The 22,892-nt window shown below is 44.3% G+C and overlaps 1 protein-coding gene across 2 annotated transcripts in view; it reads left to right on the forward strand.

Annotated features, from left to right (window-relative positions):
• The window catches only part of abca12 (ATP-binding cassette, sub-family A (ABC1), member 12), a 96,614-nt gene that overhangs the window by 64,338 nt on the left and 9,384 nt on the right, over positions 1–22,892 (forward strand). For both annotated transcript variants that reach the window (XM_046363291.1, XM_046363293.1), the window contains exons 56-75: positions 118–285; positions 488–671; positions 844–1,062; positions 1,315–1,511; positions 2,181–2,338; positions 2,567–2,803; positions 2,977–3,121; positions 3,502–3,748; positions 8,768–8,857; positions 10,669–10,762; positions 10,900–11,027; positions 11,558–11,645; positions 12,426–12,534; positions 13,864–13,918; positions 16,579–16,756; positions 17,101–17,216; positions 19,934–20,093; positions 20,398–20,651; positions 21,094–21,298; positions 21,510–21,619. In XM_046363291.1, the coding sequence (XP_046219247.1) occupies positions 118–285; positions 488–671; positions 844–1,062; positions 1,315–1,511; positions 2,181–2,338; positions 2,567–2,803; positions 2,977–3,121; positions 3,502–3,748; positions 8,768–8,857; positions 10,669–10,762; positions 10,900–11,027; positions 11,558–11,645; positions 12,426–12,534; positions 13,864–13,918; positions 16,579–16,756; positions 17,101–17,216; positions 19,934–20,093; positions 20,398–20,651; positions 21,094–21,298; positions 21,510–21,619 (3,142 nt within the window). The remainder of the gene's footprint in view (positions 1–117; positions 286–487; positions 672–843; positions 1,063–1,314; positions 1,512–2,180; positions 2,339–2,566; positions 2,804–2,976; positions 3,122–3,501; positions 3,749–8,767; positions 8,858–10,668; positions 10,763–10,899; positions 11,028–11,557; positions 11,646–12,425; positions 12,535–13,863; positions 13,919–16,578; positions 16,757–17,100; positions 17,217–19,933; positions 20,094–20,397; positions 20,652–21,093; positions 21,299–21,509; positions 21,620–22,892) is intronic.

Here is a 22,892-nt window from a genome sequence, read left to right on the forward strand (position 1 = left end):
ATTGCATGGCATGTCAGTTCACTTCCTAAATTGACTGAATTGAAATGGGATTGACCCCAACCCTATGGCAAATGATGTATGGATTTGTCTCTTGATCATATACTTTGTGCCCATCAGGAAAGTATGGCATTGCAAAACCCTGGTACTTCCCTGTGATGCCCTCATTCTGGACTGGTCTCTTCTGCTGCTGCAGCAAGGGCCCTGAGAATGTCAACAGGGGACTGCTCTTCTCCAACATCATGAAGAATAACCTCTCTGCCTTTCCCAATGAGAAGGACAGCAAAGGTACAGTACTGCAACACAACAGCCTTCCTAAAGCAGCTTGCTGCAGCTAACAGATGTGACTGTGTCGTAATATGTTTTGATCTCTCTCTCTCTCTCTCTCTCTCTCTCTCTCTCTCTCTCTCTCTCTCTCTCTCTCTCTCTCTCTCTCTCTCTCTCTCTCTCTCTCTCTCTCTCTCTCTCTCTCTCTCTCTCTCTCTCTCAGTTGAGGGTGGCTTCCCCTCTCATATGCAAGAGGAGATCTCAGGTCTTCCTGTGGGCGTGGCTCTCCATGGACTGACTAAGACCTATGGGGACAGAGCAGCCATAGAGAACCTCAATGTCAAATTCTACGAGGGACAAGTCACTGCACTGCTGGGACACAATGGAGCTGGCAAGACCACAACCATGTGAGTTCTGACAATGATCTATCTGTTCTCTACTTCTCTTTAATCAGATATAATCTATTAGGCACATTGTAATAATATTTAGGCCTGCTGAATATATTTATTCATTGCTTTTTCACAATGTCTTTATTGAAAAACATGAGTTTATGTGATGTATTATTGTCTCTGTTTCCAGGTCTCTGCTCACCGGTTTGTTCGCCCCCTCCTCTGGTACCATTGAGGTGTATGGGAAGGACATGGAGACTAGCATTGATGACGTTCGCCAGGAGCTGGGTGTGTGCATGCAGTATGATGTCCACTTTGACCATCTGACCACCAAGGAGCACCTGCTACTATACGGACAGATCAAGGCACCACACTGGTCACAGAATGACCTGAAGGCGCAAGTCCGCAAGTGAGTAGTCACTTACCGCACTGCTGTTGTGTCTAACAGCAAGTCAACCTAAAGTACAATCTGAACCAAGATCACATCCATATCCGCCCCAGAAATCTCTAAATTACATGATATTAACCATGTAAGATGAACTGCTTTAGCACATAGATTTGTTTTTAGATTGTAGTGACTAAATATGACTGAAACGCTCTGAGTTAAATTGACGTTTCCCACATACAGTAACACGTCTTTTCCTTCTACTATCTTTCCCAGAATCCTGGAGGAGACAGGCATGTATGCCCACCGACACAAGAGAGTGGGGACACTGTCTGGAGGAATGAAGAGGAAACTGTCCATCTCCATCGCCTTTATCGGGGGCTCTCGTCTGGTGGTCCTAGACGAGCCCACCACCGGGGTCGACCCCTGCTCCCGACGCGCCATCTGGGACGTTGTCATCAAGCACAAGAAGGGTGAGTCTCACAGCCCAAATGCCCCCCCCCCCCGCCTTCTCTCTCTCTCTCTACAGTTAATGAAGCAGAAATAGATTTTCTCCAAGTGCACATAGCAGTATAGTGTGTGTGTGTGTGTGTGTGTGTGTGTGTGTGTGTGTGTGTGTGTGTGTGTGTGTGTGTGTGTGTGTGTGTGTGTGTGTGTGTGTGTGTGTGTGTGTGTGTGTGTGTGTGTGTGTGTGTGTGTGTGTGTGTGTGTGTGTGTGTAGCTGTGGAGAAAAAGAGATCCCACAGCATCTGTAGTGGGGGAGCAGAGGGACCGGTATCCGTCATGTGGGTGTGGAATCTACTATTTAACACACACACACAGACATGCCTGCTACTTGGTTGGGTTTGTCTCAGTCAATGTGACTGACAGTTGCTGCTCAGGGAGGGAAGGGAAAACTGAAAAGGTTCAGAATGGGATTGCTCATACCTTTTGTCTCTGTGTTGTTTGTCACATGTCTCTGGGTGTGGGGTATCTCTATCTGTATGTTGGTGTTCCTTTGTACTTTTCTTTTCCTGTTGTGTGTGTGTGTGTGCATGCATTCATCTGTATGTCCGGGTGTGTGTGTGTGCGTCCTTCCATCCTTGCCTGTGTGTGCCTGTGTGTGTGTGTGTCCTTGTGTCTCTCTCTTTACCTTCTCTCAGACCGTACAATCATCCTGTCTACCCATCACCTGGACGAGGCAGAGGTGTTGAGCGACCGTATAGCCTTCCTGGAGAGAGGAGGCCTCAAGTGCTGCGGGTCCCCCTTCTACCTCAAAGATAAGCTGGCCCAGGGATACAACCTCACACTCACCAAGAAGGTACTTATGAGCCTTATTATAAGACATTAAAAAAAAGACATCTACTGTACATGCTTATATCAAGTTTTAAAACTAACACAGGGACTACAGATAAAAAAATGTGTAGAAATGTTAATTGATGTGTATTGTCCCTGTCAAATAACATAATAAACATAGTAAATAAAATGGCCTGATATAGGCCATACTGTATGAGCACTCCTCTTCTTCCTCACCCTGGTCTCTTGTTAGGTCCAGGCCCCAGACTCCCAGGCCAGGTTTGACGGTGTCGAGGTCAAGACGTTCATCCAGTCCTACATGCCAGATGCTCGTCTGAAGGAGGCTGAGATGGGAGACCTGGTCTACTCCCTTCCCCCGTTCAGCTCCTCCAATGCTGAGGCCTACCGCTCCCTGCTCTCCAGCCTGGACTCTAACCTGGACCTTCTACAGCTGGGCTGCTACGGCATCTCGGACACTACCTTGGAGGAGGTTAGAGATACACAGATGCTTATCAATGTGGTGTACACTCACAGAGTACACCAGCACTCATGCATATACAGTGTACTCCATATAGAGAGATAGACACACTCAGATAATGTACATGACATGCAATTACAGTTCACACCCATTGACATGTTTATGTTTTTTTGTGGTCTGTGCAGGTGTTCCTCCAGCTGACCCAAGATGACACCGAGCCTGCAGAAGATAAGCCATATTCTGTGTCTGAATCCATGCCAGACCTGTCTGCCTCCAGAGACAGCTTACCAGAGGACCTCCAGAACAACTCCATCTTCGGAGACAAAGCCAGTGAGTCACGTCCACTTCACTGCTCTTTGACGTCCTAGACTAGACTGACCAGCTAGCTGGTACCTTACCAGAAGGAAGAACTCTGGGTCCTTGATACAGGCCAGTTATTCCCATTCAGTTAATGAAAAATAAAAAGTCAGGAAAAAGTCCTGGTCCTAGGAATAAAACATATTTACTTAGATGTTATTGTGCCTAATGGCATAGCAGGCCTCCACAAACTCTGTCAATTTCTTCATGTCCTCTGGGCTATTTTAGATGCCTCTTTCCCGTTGGGCCCTAGTCTGGTCTGGTAATAGTATCACACCAGCCTCTTACTACTGTAAGCCTTGGTACAGATGCTAATTCTACTAATAATAACACCAACCCTTGTTGTCATGTAGGTCTGACGGGCTCGTCTACGGTGCACGGCCTGGCCCTGACCTGGCAGCAGGTGACTGCTATGTTGATGAAGAGGGTTCACCACTCCAGACGGGACTGGAAGGGTCTCTTCTCCCAGGTGGTTCTACCTGTCGTGTTCATCATCCTGGCCATGGGTCTGGGTTCCATCAAGAGCGACCTGCAACACTTCCCAGAGATGGAGCTGTCACCTGCCCTCTACCACCTCGGACCACAGTACTCCTTCTTCAGGTCAGAGACACTGATAGACACATATTACTTACTTACACACACACACTCACCCTCTACCACCTCGGACCTCCTTCTTCAGGTCAGGTACAGGACACACTGCACTGCTGCATTATGGGAGATCAGGGGCAGTATGTATCAAGTGCTGATTAAGGTTATAGTGTGATAAGGTGTGTCTCGGTGAGAGGTGTAGGAGTCAGGCGCAGGAGAGCAGGGATTTCTGAGAAGCATGTTTAATGTGTATATATAGTCCACCAATACAAAAATGGCACAGACGAAAATCCATTGAGCCAAACTCACGGAGGAACAACCACAGTTCCGACACTTACATACACGTGCCTAAATAGTGAAAACAATACAGAAACTCGTGAAAACTCACGGAGGAACAAACTCAGTTCCGAAACTTAACTACACGTGGGTAATAGTGAAAACAATAAACATCAAAGATAATCGAGCACAAATACACACAAGCTTAATCCCACACAAACTAAGGCAGGCAACAGGTGCCCTATATACACACAGAAATAAACGCGAATGAAACCAGGTGTGAAAAGGAACACAGACAAATCAACCAGAGAAGGAAAAAGGGATCGGTGGCGGCTAGTAAACTGGTGACGTCGAGCGCCGCCCGAACAGGGAGAGGACTTACCTTCAGTAGAAGTCGTGACATATAGATGTGGTCCTTCTGTAGCTCAGTTGGTAGAGCATGGCGCTTGTAACGCCAGGGTAGTGGGTTCGATCCCTGGGACCACCCATACGTAGAATGTATGCACACATGACTGTAAGTCGCTTTGGATAAAAGCGTCTGCTAAATGGCATATATTATTATATTATTATTATATTATAGATCATAATGAACTGGGTGAACCTGATCCTAGATCAGGACTCTTTGAGACATCTGATATACAGTGCATTCGGAAAGCATTCAGACCCCTCCACTTTTCCACATTTTATTACGTTACAGCCTTATTTGAAAATTGATTACATACATTTTTTTTCGGGTCAAGTCTTTGTTTTTACACTGCTGCTTCTCGCTGTTTATCATCTATGCATAGTCACTTTACAAATTACCTCGACAAACCTGTACCCCCGCACATTGACTCAGCACCGGCACCCCCTGTATATAGCCTCGTTAAAATTTGATTTGATTGTTATGTACATTTCTAGTATTACCTTTTGATAGATCTTTTAAAAACTTATAAAAACTAGTTTATTTAGTAAATATTTTATTAACTCTATTTCTTGAAATGCATTGTTGGTTAAGGGCTTGTAAGTAAGCATTTCACGGTAAAGTCTACACATGTTGTATCCAGCGCATGTGACAAAAAATATTTGATTTGATTTGAATGTCCTTGAGTGGCCCAGCCAGAGCCTGGACTTGAACCCGATCTAACATCTCTGGAGAGCCCTGAAAATCAAATCAAACTTTATTTGTCACATGCACATTTATTTGTCACAAGTCTTGACCTTACCGTGAAATGCTTACTTACAAGCTATTAGCCAACTGTGCAGTTCAAGAAGAGTAAAGAAAATATTTCCCAAATAAACAAAAGTAAAAAATAAAATAAAAAAGAATAAAAAGTAACAGAATAACATAACAATAATGAGGTTATATACAGGGCGTACCGTTACCGAGTCAGTGTGCCGGGGTACAGGTTAGTTGAGGTCATTTGTACATGTAGGTAGAGGTGAAGTGACTATGCATAGATAATAAACAGTGAGTAGCAGCAGTGTACAAAACAGATGGGGGGGGGTCAATGTAATAGTCCGGTGGCCATTTGATTAATTGTTCAGCAATCTTATGGCCTGGAGGTAGAAGCTGTTAAGAAGCTTTTTGGATCTAGACTTAGTGCTCCAGTACCGCTTGCTGTGCGGTAGCAGAGAAAACAGTCTATGACTAGGGTAGCTGGATTCTCTGACAATTTTATGGGCTTTCCTCTGACACCGCTTACTATATAGGTCCTGGCTGGCAGGAAGCTTGGCCCCAGTGATGTACTGGGCCTTGGGCACTACCCTCTGTAGCGGACTTACGGTCAGATGCCGAGCAGTTGCCATACCAGGCGGTGGAAAGGGCAGGGTGGAGTGTGATTGAGATTGGAGTAGGTCTAGGGAATTCGGGAGGATGCTGTTGATGTGAGCCATGACCAGCCTTTCAAAACACTTAATGGCTACCGACATGAGTGCTATGGGGCGGTAATCATTTAGACAGGTTACCTTTGTTTTGTTGGGCACCACGACCATGGTAGTCTACTTAAAAAGTAGGTATTACAGACTCAATCAGGGAGAGGTTGAAAATGTCAGTGAAGACACTTGCCAGTTGGTCCACGCATGTTTTGAGTACATGTCCTGGTAATCCATCTGGCCCCGCGGCTTTGTGAATGTTGACTTGTTTAAAAGTCTTGATCACATCGGCTACCAAGAGCGTCATCACACAGTCATCCAATACAGCTGGTGCTCTCGTGCATGCTTCATTGTTGCTTGCCTCGAAAGCGAGCATAAAAGGCACTTCGCTCTTCTGGTAGGCTCGTGTCACTGGGCAGCTCGCGTCTGGGTTTCCCTTTGTAGTCCGTAATAGTTTTCAACCCCTGCCACATCCGAGCATTAGAGCTCGTCGGATTTGTAGTAGGACTCAATCTTAATCCTGTATTGACCCTTTGCTTGTTTGATGTTTCGCCCGAGGGCATAGCGGTATTTCTTATAAGCGTCCGGAGCCTTTAGCTCAGTGAGGATGTTGCCTGTAATTCATAGTTTCTGGTTGGTTTATGTATGTACAGTCACTGTGGGGACGACGTCATCGATGCACTTATTGATGAAGCCGATGACAGAGGTGGTATACTCCTCAATGCCATTGGATGAATTCCAGTCTGTGGTAGCTAAACAATTCTGTAGCGTAGCATCCGAGTCATCTTACCACTTCCGTATTGAGCGAGTCACTGGTACTTCCAGCTTGAGCATTTGCCTGTAAGCAGGAATCAGGAGGATAGAATTATGGTCAGATTTGCCAAATGGAGGGCAAGGAGAGCTTTTTCTGCATCTCTGTGTGTGGAGTAAAGGTGGTCTAGGATTTTTTCCCCCTGGTTGCACATGTGACATGCTGGTAAAAACTTGTTAAAATGGATTTAAGTTTGACTGCATTAAATTCCCTGGCGACTAGGAACGCCGCTTCTGGATGAGCATTTTCTTATTTGCTTATGGCCTTATAGAGTTGGTTGAGTGCAGTCTTATTGCCAGCATCGGTCTGTGGTGGTAAATAGACGGCTACGAATAATATGGATGAGAACTCTCTTGGTAGATAGTGGTCTCCAGCTGATCATAAGGTACTCTACCTCAGGCGAGCAATACATTGAGACTTCTTTAATATTAGCTGTTATTGACAAAAAGACACACACCCCCACCCCTTGTCTTACCAGACTTAACATCTCTATTCTGCCAGTGCATGGAAAATCTCGGCAGCTAAATATTATCCATGTCGTCATTCAGCCACAACTCATGAAACATAAGATATTGCAGTTCTTAATGTCCTGTTGGTAAGATAATCGTAATTGTAGGTCATCAATTTCATTTTCCAATGATTGCATGTTAGCAAGTAGAACGGAAGGCAGTGGGAGTTTACTCGCTTGCCGGTTGATTCTCAGAAGCCCAATCTGTGTCCTCTTTTCCTGTCATGCAATGGGTGTAGCTGGTGCATGGAAGTGAGGCACAGGAGACCAGAGATGAGTGAACAAAGAAGCACTTTACTGAGGCAATAGTAAGAACAGAACGCAACCGCGTAACAGAAACAAATGCCAAAAGAACAAGTGAGGCAGCACAAAGTACAACAACCAAGTACAAAGTACCGGCTGCCACAAATCACAGGTACAAATAAAATCCGACGCAACCCGACGGAAGCGTGCCAACCTAGACAATAAACAATACCCCACACAGACATGGAGGGAACAGAGGGCTAAATACACATAGTAATCATGAGGAGATACTAACCAGGTGTGTGGAAAGCGAGACAAAACAACTGGAAAAATGAAAGGTGGAGCGACGATGGCTAGAAGAACGGTGACGTCGACCGCTGAACACCGCCCGAACTGGGAGAGGGACCAACATCGACGGAAGTCGTGACATTTCCTCCATCTTCTCCAGTTTTGTCATTATGGGTTATTGTTTATAAATTGATGAGAGAATAAAAAATACGTTCATTTTTAGAAAAGGTCTGTAACGTAACAAAATGTGGAACAAGTGAAGGGGTCTGAATACTTTCAGAATGCACTGTACAGTCCCAGATCAGTCCCGTCCTGTCACTGTTTGTCTATTGCTGTGCCATCTTTCTCATTTTCAAGTTGTAAGTTAGTTTTTTGGGATAAGAGAGTAGACGTTTCTTGAAGGGTGACTCAGATAAATGGTAGAGGGGGGAGGCAGTGAGAGGTAGAGAGAGCGAGTGAGATTTAGAGATAGAGGGAGTGGGATGTTGAGAGAGAGATTATTATGATGATGTGATCTGAGGTGTGAGATGAAAGTATAGAGAGAAGGAAGGAGAGAGTCGAAGTGACGAAGTCTTGATTGTGAAGAGCAGTTCTTTGATCTGAGGGAAGGTAGAGAGGAGAGGAGAGATGGAGAGAGATAGAAAGGAGAGGATACGCTGAGGTAGAAATACATCAAACACTGTGTGCCCTCTCACTGTCCTTGGTTCATGGTTAAATGAGATTGAATTAGCCTTTTTTGATGTTGGGCTCATATTACCTTCCAAACCACTGTCCTAATTGGATCATTTACTAATACTGTTCTGAAGGATTTGCTCAAAATCCCTTGAAAGTATAGCCTGGTCCCAGATCTGTTTGTGCTGTATAACCAACTGTCATGGTCAGTGACATGCCAAATTTCAAAAGCATGGAATGACAATGATCATAGGACTTGGCAAACTAGACAGCACAAACAGATCTGGGACCAGGCTAACAAGAAAGTATTAGACGAGACATAATGTTGCGTTCTGTTATAAGTTTGTCCTGAAACGTTTTGTTTTTATGTCGTCAACAGCAACCAGAATCCAAACTCCAGCAACCTGGTCAACTCTATGATGTCATTCCCTGGGATTGATAATGGGTGTCTGAACAGCCCTGATAAACCGTATGTACCTGACCAACTTCTACATAATCACTGTGTTGAAGATAGATCTCTTACTTGTCTGGCTACTTTCTCTCCGCCACTCTTACTTTGTCTATATCTAGCACTTCCGAATTCTCTTCTTACCCTATTTTCCTTCATATGCCATGGTCAATCTATTCCCTTTTAGTATCTGTCTTTGTTCCACTTCTCCCGCTCCCCACTATCCTCTCGCCATACTCTGTACACTTCAGCATTACTACATGGGGCATGTCTTTAAACGCCTGGAGCAGTTCTGCTTTGCCGTCTGTGTGTATGTATGTGTGCGTGTATTTGGACATGCTTGAGTGTGTGGGTCAGTGGGGGTCAGTGCCGTTTAAGATGAGGGAGGAGGTTTTTCTTTTTTCATGAGCATGGCCTTATTTCTATTACAGCATATTGGATGACTGTCATTCATATTCCATTCACCCAGCTCAATATAACATCGATAGGTTTAGGCTGCTACGTGATACTCTAATTTCCCCTATACCCATCATGAGGTTGCTACAACCTAGCCAATGAATGAAAGTTTACAACGTAGGTGTACACAAGTCGAGATAAAAATTTGAGGTGACAGACAGTGACACATGGACAGACAGTTACACATTCAATATTGCCTTGCACACTCTTGCCTGCATCTAGTTGATATAGGTTGTAATAATTAGTCCAGCTAGCTAGCTGTAGCTTAAGCTTTCAGTACGAGAGTCATTCTCCGAGTCTCTTTGATTGGATGGACAACATGTCAGTTCATGCTGCAAGAGCTCTGATAGGTTGGAGGACCTCCACTGGAAATTGTCATAATTACTGTGTACGTCTATGGAAAGGGGTGAGAACCATGAGCCTCCAAGGTTTTGTACTGAAGTCAATGAACCTAGAGGAGGATGAAAGCTAGCTGTCCTCTGGCTACACCACGGTGCTACCCTACAGAGTGCTGTGAGGCTACTGTAGACCTTCATTGCAAAACAGTGTGTTTTAATCAATTATTTGGTGACGTGATTATATTTGGTATAGTTTCATCTAAAAATGATAACTTTTTAAATGTTTTTTAAAAGATTATGAAATTCACTGAGGAGGGTGGTCGTCCCCTTCTTCCTCTGGGGAGCCTCCACTGATGTGTGGGTGCGTGTGTGTCTGAACGTGTGTGTGTTTGAGGAATCATTGGTATTCCATAAACACTCTGTGTTTATAGGATAGATTTCCCCTCGCAGGCACTCAAATCAATGTTGGCACTCATGAACCAGACCTCAGAGGCACTATAAAATTGTCGGCCAAAAAAAAGAAGACATTTAGCTAGACTTGCAGCTAGGCAGCAGGGTGTGTGTGTGTGTGTGTGTGTGTGTGTGTGTGTGTGTGTGTGTGTGTGTGTGTGTGTGTGTGTGTGTGTGTGTGTGTGTGTGTGTGTGTGTGTGTGTGTGTGTGTGTGTGTGTGTGTGTGTGTGTGTGTGTGTGTGTGTGTGTGTGTGTGTGAGAGATAGAGATGCCCTGTGGACAATCACTGGAGAGTGCTGAGTGCCATGGCACTTCCTGACTACTGATTATATCTCTCCACCACTCTGTGATGTCATGCCTGTTTATACCTCGAGAATAAATGCTGATTTACTGTCCATATGAATTGAACACTGGTATTGGTGTGTTGCTGTGGTGGTGTTTATGCATGTGTGTGAGTGTATGTACAAGTGTAAATGGAGTGGGTTAGCTAGTGTCATTGTGAATCAGTACATGTATGCATTGTAGGCATCTTACCATTTAAAACAGGCCTGTGGTTTACCTTGTGAATGTCTTTTGTCTTTTTGAAGGGTCTGCACCAGAAGCACCAAGTCTGCCAGCTGGGAAACTAAAGGAAACAGTTCAGTGCCGTTTGAGTCCTGCAAATGCAACAAATATCAACAGGTGGGTTAGAGTTCATTAAAGGACATACCAGTAAAAATCAGCAGATGTTCTGTGTGTGTGTGTGTGTGTGTGTGTCTGCCTGCCTGCGTGTGTGTATCCTACACCCACTCTACTCTCCTTTCTGCTCCTCCAACCAGGTGTGTCAGTATAACCAATACCAGCCTCCCCATAAGATGAACCCCTCCTCCCAGATCGTCTATAACCTGACTGGCATCAAGGTTGAAAACTATCTCCTGGCTACAGCCAACAACTACATCAGGAACAGGTAAGCAGTATGTTTCAATGCAACCTGCATACACTAATGTGTCTGTTTCTAGATATGCTCTATGGTGTATATCCCTCTCTCTCTATCATAACAAATCATAGGAAAAAACTGTTTTCAATTACATGAAATGTAAAGGATCACTGGCTGGATAGTAAATGAATGGAGCTGGGGAATCTGATATCCTGAACTATGCATCTTCTTCTAGCTCAGTTCTGCTCAGTTCACTTTATTGGTCTCATTCAGGAATGAGTCTCATGCCTTGATCACGGAGTTAAAAAGACAGCAACATTGGGTAATGACTTATTTCTAATGAATAGCCGATACCTATATGAACAATTCATCATAGGTACGGAGGCTATTATTTCTCTCTCCCCCCACTGTCCTCTTTCCATATTCTTTATTAGCTGGCTTTACTAAGTGGTGCATGTATCTAAACGTGTGGTGTAGCTCTGCCATGTATGTGTGTGTGTGTGCAAACATGTACAATATGTAAATAATAATCAATTATATATACGAACAAATCATCATAGGTATGGTGGCTTTGATTTCGGGGAGCCACTCCCAACTAGTCTCCAGATGGACCTCTTGGAGGTGCCCGCAAACCGAACGCTCTCCAAGGTAACTATATATATATATATAAACACTGAATATGTATGAATATATGTTTATGGGTTACTATAGTGTAGCTACCCTTCTGTACCTATATCAGTCTCCTGCTGTTATGTACAGAATATAAAACCCTGTCCTTACCCCACCAAGAAAACCCTCTTAACTGCTCTTCTGTCCTAGTATATCTCTTGTTGGTTGCCTGTTCCCAGATCTGTTTGTGCTGTCTTGCTTGGCTTGATAATGACTGTAGCAGTTGGCTATACAGCACATACAGATCTAGGACCAGGCTATCTTGTTGTGATGTATAGTGGTTAAATTAGCCATGATTTCCTAATTGGAGCCGTTATGATACAGAAGCACTAAGCACTGTACCAAGATGGAACGGGATTAGTACACCATCAAATGTCGCTACTCGCATCAATTATGTTTTGGCTGAATCTGAAATGGCCCCTGAGGGATAATGATGCTAGCGATTTAGACTTAGACACCTTCTCAAGATAAGTGTATTATTAGAGATAAGATAATTAGAAGTAGAAATGTTGAGAAGCATGTGCTGCAATCCCGAGATATTCATGAATGTGTGTCTTCAAACTTTAAGTTTTACTTGAACTTGAACTTGTGTGTGTGTGTGTGTGTGTGTGTGTGTGTGTGTGTGTGTGTGTGTGTGTGTGTGTGTGTGTGTGTGTGTGTGTGTGTGTGTGTGTGTGTGTGTGTGTGTGTGTGTGTGTGTGTGTGTGTGTGTGTGTGCGTGCATGTGTGCACATGTGTGTGTGTTTTCTTGTCTTCTAGGTCTGGTACAACCCTGAGGGTCACCATACCATGCCTGCATACCTAAACAGCCTCAACAACTTCATCCTACGTACCAACCTTCCAGCCGGCAAGGACCCACAGAATTATGGTGAGCAGCGCAAGAAGCCTATTTTTGTGAAAGAAAACAACAGCAGCTTTATCTCTAAAGACACCAGGAGCCCGTTTCACGCGCCGCTAATTCATCAAATCAGAGCTTGGAAATGCACCTTGAATAATTGTGATGCACCAGCTCTAGGGATAGCATAACAATTGTAATTTGATAAACAGTATTAAAAACTTGGTGTGTTGAAGCAAGCTTCTCAGGGGGTTCACAATGTTCAGCCACACTACCTGGAATCACTTTCACTTTCAAATCCAATTGTATGTATCAGAGCCAAGTTTTAAAACCAAGCTAATCTGCTGAAAGGGATTTAGGCACACACACACACACACACACACACACACACACACACACACACACACACACACACACACACACACACACACACACACACACACACACACACACACACACACACACACACACACACACACACACACACACACACACACACACACACACACACACACAGGCTGTATCACAACCGGCTGTGATTGAGAGTCCCATAGGGCGGCGCACAATTGGCCCAGCATCGTTCCGGTTTGGTCGGTGTAGGCCGTCATTGTAAATAAGAATTTGTTCTTAACTGACTTGCCTAGTTATATAAAGATTCAATAAAAAATACAAATGATAATAATAAAACACACACACACCCTCTGAAAATAGTTTTGAGAGACCCCTTTTGGATTCTATAGGCTGAATGGCTCAATTTGGCACCCTTTTCCAGAAGTATGCATTTGCACACTTCCTGCCATAGATTTAAAAGCAGTGGATTGTGTAAACGTTGACTGAAGGGTTTCCACCATTGTTAAATCCATGCACGAAAGTGTTCACAGTTGGGTCATAGTAAGGTCAGTTCCATTGTTTAGAGCCAGGGGGCAGTAGTGTGTTCTCCTCAGTCTACAATCACTATGCAGGCTGAATACCAATCAGGGAGTGTTGAGAGGTGTACTCAGGGACTGAGGCAGGCAGACTGGCGTTTCAACCTTATTTCAGCACCACCTGAAATATACTGTCTGCCCAGTCAATAAGCGAGCCGAGGGGAGGGTAGAGGAGGAGGGGAGGAAGGAATGCAATCATTCAAATGTAATCTGTAGACTCACACAGGCCAAGGAGGAGGAAGGAGAGGGAGGAGAGGAAGAAGGAGGAGGAGGAGAGGAAGGAGAGGGATGAGAGGGAGGAGAAATCTAGGGATTGTGTCTAGCGCTACTCTGGCTGACTCATTTGTTTTATCCTTGGTTCAGTATATCTGTGCAGTGACATGGTTTTATCTTATGAATGTGGCTAAATTGATTGTCTGTTTTTGTGTCTATACAGCCATCTCTGTGTCCAGTCATCCCTATCCTGGTGAAGTACAAGAAGAAGATGCCATGTAAGGACACAGTACACACACTCCCTTGTCTTCTTCTCTCTCTTTCTCTCTCTTTCTGGCTCTTGGTTCACTCTACAAAGTATGCTGCTTTTCGCTAAACGGAGTTACCATGCCTTTCATTGGTCCTCGTGAGATTGTTTCAATTCTTTTGGTTGGCGAGCCAAAGCCTGATGATCCAGTGTCTGCCTGACATACCTAAATATACTTCAATGTTTATTACTATCATTAGCCTGTGTGTCACGGTCGTCGTAGTGAGAAGACCAAGGCGCAGCGTGAATTGAATACATGATATATTTTAATGAAGACGGACACTAAATAAACGTGACGCTATACTACAAACGTGCAGACACAGGCAACTAGACATAGACAATAACCCACAAAACACCCCAAGAAGATGGCTGCTTAAATATGGTTCCCAATCAGAGACAACGATAAACACCTGCCTCTAATTGAGAACCAATCTAGGCAACCATAGACATATAAAACACCTAGATGGTAAACAACCCCTTAAACCTACAAAACCCATAGACAGTACAAAAACACATACATCAACCATGTCACACCCTGACCTAACCAAAACAATAAAGAAAACAAAGAATACTCAGGTCAGGGCGTGACAATGTGTTGATATCTCCAAAAGGAAACCAGTCTAGTGCTAGACTGAGATAACAAGGATTATATGGAGACTAACCCTGACATTTAAATTAAAGTCCTAATGTAATCTGACTTGCTGTATTTACCCATATCTGATTTGATGAATGGATTTTCCTGAGCTGGCATTATTGATCAGGGACAGTCAGCAGGCCCAATATAATGTGTATGTGTGCAAAATGGCACCCTATTCCCTATATAGTACAATACTTTTGAAAAGGGTCCATAGGGCTCTGGTCAAAAATATTGCACTTTGTATGGAATAGGGTGCAATTTGGGACTATGTGTATTTACTATTTAGGGTGGTGCAGAGTTTGATTAATTCACAGAGCTTCCCACTTCTCCGACCGTGGCTGTTTTTAACACTGACTGCAGGCTATTTTAGGGACCTGGGATTGCTCTTCTCAGTTGTTGGCTATGCATCGCGACAGTATTCTCCCACCCACAACCTGGGTTAGCTTTGTTTTTTTCAGACTAAGAGGACTTGACAGAGCAGAGGACAGAACCCTGCTTTCAGACAGATGTTCCCCAATACTTTCATCATCATTATCAAAGATCTCTTGAGGTTTTTTGACCTCTTAACGTTTGCTCTTCCATCAGATGAAAAATCACAATTAATAGCTGATATTTGTTGTCTACAGTTACTAATTGACCTAATTGACTAGGCTATACAGTGTGGCAGTCCCCCCGACTAAACACACACACACACACACACACACACACACACACACACACACACACACACACACACACACACACACACACACACACACACACACACACACACACACACACACACACACACACACACACACACACACTGGTCCAACTTTAGCCCAAAGCCTGTCATTTTGTTCTGAGGGAGAAGGTCACTGCTTTGATCAAGGGGTTCCCTTAAGACATTCATTAGTATCAAAGATCTGTTGAGTTGAGTCTCAACTGCTGTATTTCTTTTAACTTAAATCTGAACTTTTCCTTCAGATGACAAATCAAAAATCACGAGCTAAAATTTGTGGTGTCTAATATCATTTTTGGCCTAACTCGTGTTTAAGATGACCCCAAATGATGTCTCGTCCTGACTATGGTGTTCATGCATCTGCCTTAGTGGGGTTCGGGATGGCCTGTTGGTCATACTGATAATAAGACTTTGCTTCTGGTTACAGGACACACTACAGCCTGTCTCTTTGTTCCTCTGCCAGTGATTGTCTTTCATTTTCCAGCTATCCTCGTCCAACATATTCTCTTTGTCCATGGTCCTCTGTCTGTGGTCCTCCTGCCTCCTGCAGCCTAGCCAAAATGAAATGAAGAGGGAGGCAGAACACCAATCATGTAGGGTAGCTCGATCAAAAACAAAACAAGTAAAGGGGAGGCATGAATCTAGCTGAGTGAATTTGAATGGGGAGGCATCAAAGACAACGACACAGTAGGTAATATCTTAAAGAGCTCCAGCCAGTTGCTATGAATCTGACAACAATGACGCTTCTCAACAATGCCTCTTAAAATATCTTTATCACATAGACGTCTCAATAGCAGGAAGCAGCTGGTTCGACTCATAAATTGTAGGAGAGCTCTGGCAGGTGGTGTTGGTAAAACAGTAATTTCTTCTTTGTGGCTATTATCTTGTCACTGCTGGAGTTGGAACATCTCTCTTCACGAGAGACCCGTTTATTATTAATGAAATCTTGTTTGTTGTGAGTTTCTCCAATGAACCCTTCAAATGAATTACTGGCTCAGCTGGCATGGAAACCTACTAACAATGTTTTCAGGCCTGTAAAATAAGCACAGGACAGTTCATATGAGGACTAATTAACATAGGACACTTGGCTCTGGTGATCAATCAATCAATCAAATGCATTTATAAAGCCCTTTTTACATCAGCAGTTCTCCATCCTCTTCTGGCTATAAGAGGACACTTGGCTGTGTGATCCCCCAGCTTAGTGACCTCTCTCTCTCTTTTTCTCTTCTCTTTCTCTCTTTCTCTCCCTCTCCCCCTCTCTCCATCTCCCCAGAGTGCAAGGTCTGGTCCATATCCTGGTGGCTATGTGTGCCCTGACTGGCTACTCCATTATGACTGCTAGTTTCGCGATCTACGAGGTCCAGGAACACCACAGCGGCTCCAAGACACTGCAGCACATCTCTGGGATAGGAGAACCCTTCTACTGGGCTATCAACTTCTTCTACGACATGGTAGGACTATGTCAACACCATGCACGGTTAACTGATACAATACATTTCCACTAGCATTGCTGCATTGTCCAAAAATGCTAGCCAGGAGATTCTTAATGTTGCTCATCCTGCACTTCCTTCATACAGTCAATGACGGCATTACGGCCCACACCTTTTCTTTATTTGTTTTGGGATTGTAGACTACAAGAATATGATGTTTAGCTGTTAAATGAATATGACTGGTATGAACTTGATTGATTTCCACTATTGAAAGAGGCAGTTGCCAGTGATTCTACAGTTTGATGTATGTGATGTATTTAAGCGACCAGTGTACTACGGTGTGTTAAGCGTTCCTGTTTCTCCAGGCCTTATACATGATCCCAGTCGCTCTCTCAATTGCCATGATGGCAGCCTTTCAGCTCCCAGCCTTTACTGACAGGCAGAACCTTGCTGCTGTGAGTCTGCTGCTGGTCATGTTTGGGTAAGTACACACGTACACACACACACACACACACACACACACACACACACACACACACACACACACACACACACACACACACACACACACACACACACACACACACACACACACACACACACACACACACACACACACACACACACACACACACACACACACACACACACACACACACACACACACACACACACACACACACACACATAGATTGACGGACAAACACATGCAGACACACACGCACACACTTTGGGTGAATGGGTATCACCATAGTGACTGCACACACAGTACAGGTTCCCTTATCCATGTCAGAGGTGAAGGATCTCAGTTGCTGGAAGATCACACCTTCCTTTCCTTGAGTACCATATACACAGTAGCTCCCCAGTACTATCAACTCAAGCAGGTGGGGAGGTTTCATCAAAGGATGAAACCATTTCTTGTCACTAAGTGATGGGTGGCTGCTTGCTACTGAACATGTCTTCTTAAGACCCCAGTCTATTTCACGCAAGGTAGAATGTGAAGCAGAATTCCATCAATTCAGAGCCTACTTCAGTGTGATTCCTCTTTCACAGCAGCCTGTCTGTCTGCCCGTCTGTCTGCTTATACAGTGGGGAGAACAAGTATTTGATACACTGCCGATTTTGCAGGTTTTCCTACTTACAAAGCATGTAGAGGTCTGTAATCCAGTAATCCAGGAAAATCAAATTGTATGATATTTAAGTAATTAATTTGCATTTTATTGCATGACATAAGTATTTGATCACCTACCAACCAGTAAGAATTCCGGCTCTTACAGACCTGTTAGTTTTTCTTTAAGAATCCCTCCTGTTCTCCACTCATTACCTGTATTAACTGCACCTGTTTAAACTCGTTACCTGTATAAAAGACACCTGTCCACACACACAATAAAACAGACTCCAACCTCTCCACAATGGCCAAGACCATAGAGCTGTGTAAGGACATCAGGGTTAACATTGTAGACCTGCACAAGGCTGGGATGGGCTACAGGACAATAGGCAAGCAGCTTGGTGAGAAGGCAACAACTTGTGGCGCAATTATTAGAAAATGGAAGAAGCTCAAGATGACGGTCAATCACCCTCGGTCTGGGGCTCCATGCAAGATCTCACCTCGTGGGGCATCAATGATCATGAGGAAGGTGAGGGATCAGCCCAGAACTACACGGTAGGACCTGGTCAATGAGGAGGAATGGGAGAAGGTCATGTGGTCTGATGTGACAAAAATAGAGCTTTTTGGTCTAAACTCCACTTACCGTGTTTGGAGGAAGAAGGATGAGTACAACCCCAAGAACACCATCCCAACCAATAGAACATCTTTGGTGGGAGCTGAAAGTCCGTATTTCCCAGCGACAGCCCCGAAACGTGAAGGATCTGGAGAAGGTCTGTATGGAGGAGTGGGCCAAAATCCCTGCTGCAGTGTGTGCAAACCTGTTCAAGAACTACAGGAAACGTATGGTATCTGTAATTGCAAACAACAGTTTCTGTACCAAATATTAAGTTCTGCTTTTCTGATGTATCAAATACTTATGTCATGCAAATTACTTACTTAAAAATCATACAATGTGATTTTCTGGATTTTTGTTTTAGATTTCAAATCTCACAGTTGAAGTGTACCTATGATAAAAATTACAGACCTCTACATGCTTTGTAATGAGGAAAACCTGCTAAATCGGCAGTGTATCAAATACTTGTTCTCCCCACTGTACATACTCTGGACTGGTTTCTCTGCTTCTGTGTGGCAGCTTGGCTTGGAGCAGATGGTCTCTCCTATTTAGTCAGTCTGACTGCCCCACGGTCTCCTCCTCCACCCTCTCATCTCTCTCACTCACCCCCCCCTCTATTTCTCTCTCCCCCTCTCCTTTCTTCCACTCACTTCCCTCTGCACACACTCTCCCTTGACCCAGGCACCCCAATCAAAAGAAAAAGGCAGATCATTTAGAGTAAGAGAGAGGATAGGGCCTCACCATCGGGGAATATATAAAGGAACTCATTTATCTTCTTCTCTTTTAGCTTTTGTGGTTTAAGTGTTTACTCTCCTTGAAAATGGAGTTAAAGTTTCTTTGATTTTTTTCTTTATTTTTCAAAGTTCTCTGGCTTGGTCTCTTGTTTCATATAGTCATTCCACTGAGTCAATTACAATGAGATTAAGCAAATCATGCATTCATCATCAGTTGCAAGTGAATCTCAGAACCCAGAAAATAAAAATGTACGTGCGCTAGCTCTATTCCATCTAGTTGTGGGGGCAAAAGTGTTGAAGTCTGAGCTAGTGCAAACATCAGATTCAGCTGCTCCCCACTACAGAACCACCCACATGTTCTGGTAAAAATCCCTGCCTTCACATCAAGCACCACCTCCACAGAGTCTTTCACGAGAGATTAGTTGCAAGTGAAAGGCTGAAAGTTGTAATCATATCATAACCCAGAACCAAATATCACATGTGCTAGCTTGCTATGTTTAACAGTCTGTCATCAGAGAGACTAAATGTCTCATGCATTGAACATTACCCCCCCCCCCCCCCCTTAAGTTTTAGATGCACTATTGTAAAGTGACTGTTCCACTGGATGTCATAAGGTGAATGCACCAATTTGTAAGTCGCTCTGGATAAGAGCGTCTGCTAAATGACTTAAATGTAAATGTAAAATTAAACAACATGTTATAATGTAAAGACTGACAAGTGTCATGTTGTCATCTGGTTTTCAGGTTTGCCACATTCCCGTGGATGTACCTGCTGTCAGGGGTCTTTAAGGATGCAGAGATGGCCTTCATCAGCTATGTGTGCATCAACCTCTTCATCAGCACCAACACCATCATCTCCACCTCCGTCGTCTTCTTCCTGGGACAGCTCAATGAGAATGATGAAGTGAGCAGCACAATGTAGAGATGACTGAAGGAGACATTTTATAACTGGAGCCATGTTGAAAAGATGTTTCCCTGACAAGATATGTAGTTCAGACGTTTGTTCTGATTGCCTTTTTATATCGAAGGGGTTTCTGAGTCCATTACTCTTTAGGTTTGATAAAGCATTGGAGGGGTTTTGAACTTCCTGTCAATATTGTTAAATCATTTAACTCATTCTTTGTTTACCTAGTTGACATCCCATGGACTGAGCACCCCTTCTCTCTCTCTCCCTATCTATTTCTGCTTCTCTTTCTCTCTCTCCACAGAGGATACACGAGGTGTACAGCATCCTGTCCTATGTGTTCCTGATCTTCCCCCAGTTTAGTTTTGGGAATGGCCTGATGGAGCTGGCCAGGGTTGATATGCAGGTTCAGATCCTCAGTGTATATGGAGTGGATGCCTATAAGAACCCCTTCGCCATGGACATGCTGGGCTGGATGTTCGTCTCCCTCTTCCTCCAAGGCTTCATTGGCTTCACCCTGCGTCTGCTGCTCAACAAGTGGCTCATACGTAAACTCAGGTGAGTCTGCTGTGGTGATAGAGAACTATAGCAGATTGGAATGGGCAATGATGATATATGGATGTGGGAGGCATGGTGGACATGTAGGGCACAATTAAACTGGTCCCAGATCTGTTTTTGCTGTCTTACCAACTCCTATGGCATGGCAACGAACATATGAGTCATTATCAGGCTAGAGGGTCAATGGTGGAAGAGCGTAAATTCCTGGTCCCCATATGTTGCTGAGTTCTTCTGTTACTGTTACCCTCATATGCATCTTTTCTCACATTCTTTCTCCCTTTCTCCCTCTTCGAGCAAGCCACTTAACCCTAATTTGCTCCAGGGGCACGGTACTACTATGGCTGACCCTGTAAAACATTTAATTGCACCTATCCGTTGTATGTGACAATAAAAAAAATGTGTATTTATCCCTTCCTCATCCCTCCATCCCTCTCCTCCATAGGAACCTGATCTTCCCCAAGAAGGCAGTGCCTCAGACAGGTAGCCAGGACGAGGATGAGGATGTTGTGGCAGAGTGCCAACGTGTGACCAGTGGAGCGGCTGTTACTGACCTGCTGCAGGTCAACCAGCTGACCAAGGTTTACCATCACCTGGCCAAGAAGGTCCAGGCCGTCAAGAGGCTGTCTGTGGGCATTCCTGCTGGGGAGGTAACCTCAGGCTTCATCTGATTCTGCAGCAATCACATACTTTACAAAGTTTATGAAGTCACTATAAGATTTGCCAATAGGTCACTTTAGGCAAGTCCAAGTCTTAAGTTAAGTCTTTGAAGATGAGTCTAAATTAAGTCTCGTTCTGAGTTTGGTACAGCGGCTGTTTTGGTCCTTCACATGAGTGTGGTTGTGTGGTTGTGCTGTGCAGTGCTTTGGTCTACTGGGGGTGAATGGTGCAGGGAAGACCACCACTTTTAAGATGCTGACTGGAGACATCAGCCCTACTGAAGGGACAGCACAGATCAAGGACTGGGATGGGTAAGGCTATGGTGTAATATGTGTTACAATACAGTGCACTCAGAAAGTATTCAGAACGTTTCACTCTTGCCACATTTTGTTACGTTACAGGCTTATTCTAAAATGTATGAAATAATTGTTTTTACTCACCAACCTACACACAATACCCTATAATGACAAAGCAAAAACCTAGCATAGACTTATAGATGACCTGGAGCCAGTGGGTCTGGCATCCTTGAGATGGTTCTACAACTTGATTGGAGTCTACCTGTGGTAAATTCAATTGGTTGGACATGATTTGGAAAGGCACATACTTGTTTATATAAGGTTCCACAGTTGACAGTGCATGTCAGAGCAAAAACCAAGCCATGAGGTCAAAGCAGTTGTCCGTAGAGCTCCGAGATAGGATTGTGTCGAGGCACAGATCTGAGGAAGGGTACCAAAGCATTTCTGCAGCATTGAAGGTTCCCAAGAACACAGTGGCCCCATCACTGTTAAATGGAAGAAGTTTGGAACGACCAAGAATCTTCCTTGACCTGGCCGCCGGACAAACTGAGCAATTGGGGAGAAGGGCCTTGGTCAGGGAGGTGACCAAGAACCCTATGGTCACTCTGACAGAGCTCCAGAGTTCCTCTGTGGCGATGGAAGATCCTTCCAGAAGGACAACCATCTCTAAAGCACTCCACCAATCAGGCCTTTACGGTAGAGTGGCCAGACGGAAGATACTCCTCAATAAAAGGCATATGACAGCCCGTTTGGAGTTTGCCAAAGGGCACCTAAAGGACTCTCAGACCATGAGAAAAAAGATGATCTGGTCTGATGAAACCAAGATGGAACTACTTGGCCTGAATACCAAGCGTCACATATGGAGGAAACCTGGCACCATCCCTATGGTGAAGCATGGTGGTGGCAGCTTCATGCTGTGGGGATGTTTTTCAGAGGCAGGGAATGGAAGACTAGTCAGGATTGAGGGAAAAATGAACGGAGAAAAGTACAGAGAGATTCTTGATGAAAACCTGCTCCAGAGAGCTCAGGACCTCATACTGAGGTGAAGTTTCACCTTCCAACAGGACAATGATCCTAAGCACACAGCCAAGACAGCGCAGGAGTGGCTTCGGGGACAAGTCTCTGAATGTCCTTGAGTGGCCCAGCCAGAGCCCAGACTTGAACCTGAATGAACATCTCTAGAGAGACCTGGAAATAGCTGTGCAGCGATGTGCCCCATCTAACCTGACAGAGCTTGAGAGGATCTGCAGAGAAGAATTGGAGAAACTTCCCTAATACAGGTGTGCCA

This window comes from Oncorhynchus gorbuscha, linkage group LG09, assembly GCF_021184085.1.
Source record: "Oncorhynchus gorbuscha isolate QuinsamMale2020 ecotype Even-year linkage group LG09, OgorEven_v1.0, whole genome shotgun sequence".
Taxonomy (NCBI): Eukaryota; Metazoa; Chordata; class Actinopteri; order Salmoniformes; family Salmonidae; genus Oncorhynchus; species Oncorhynchus gorbuscha.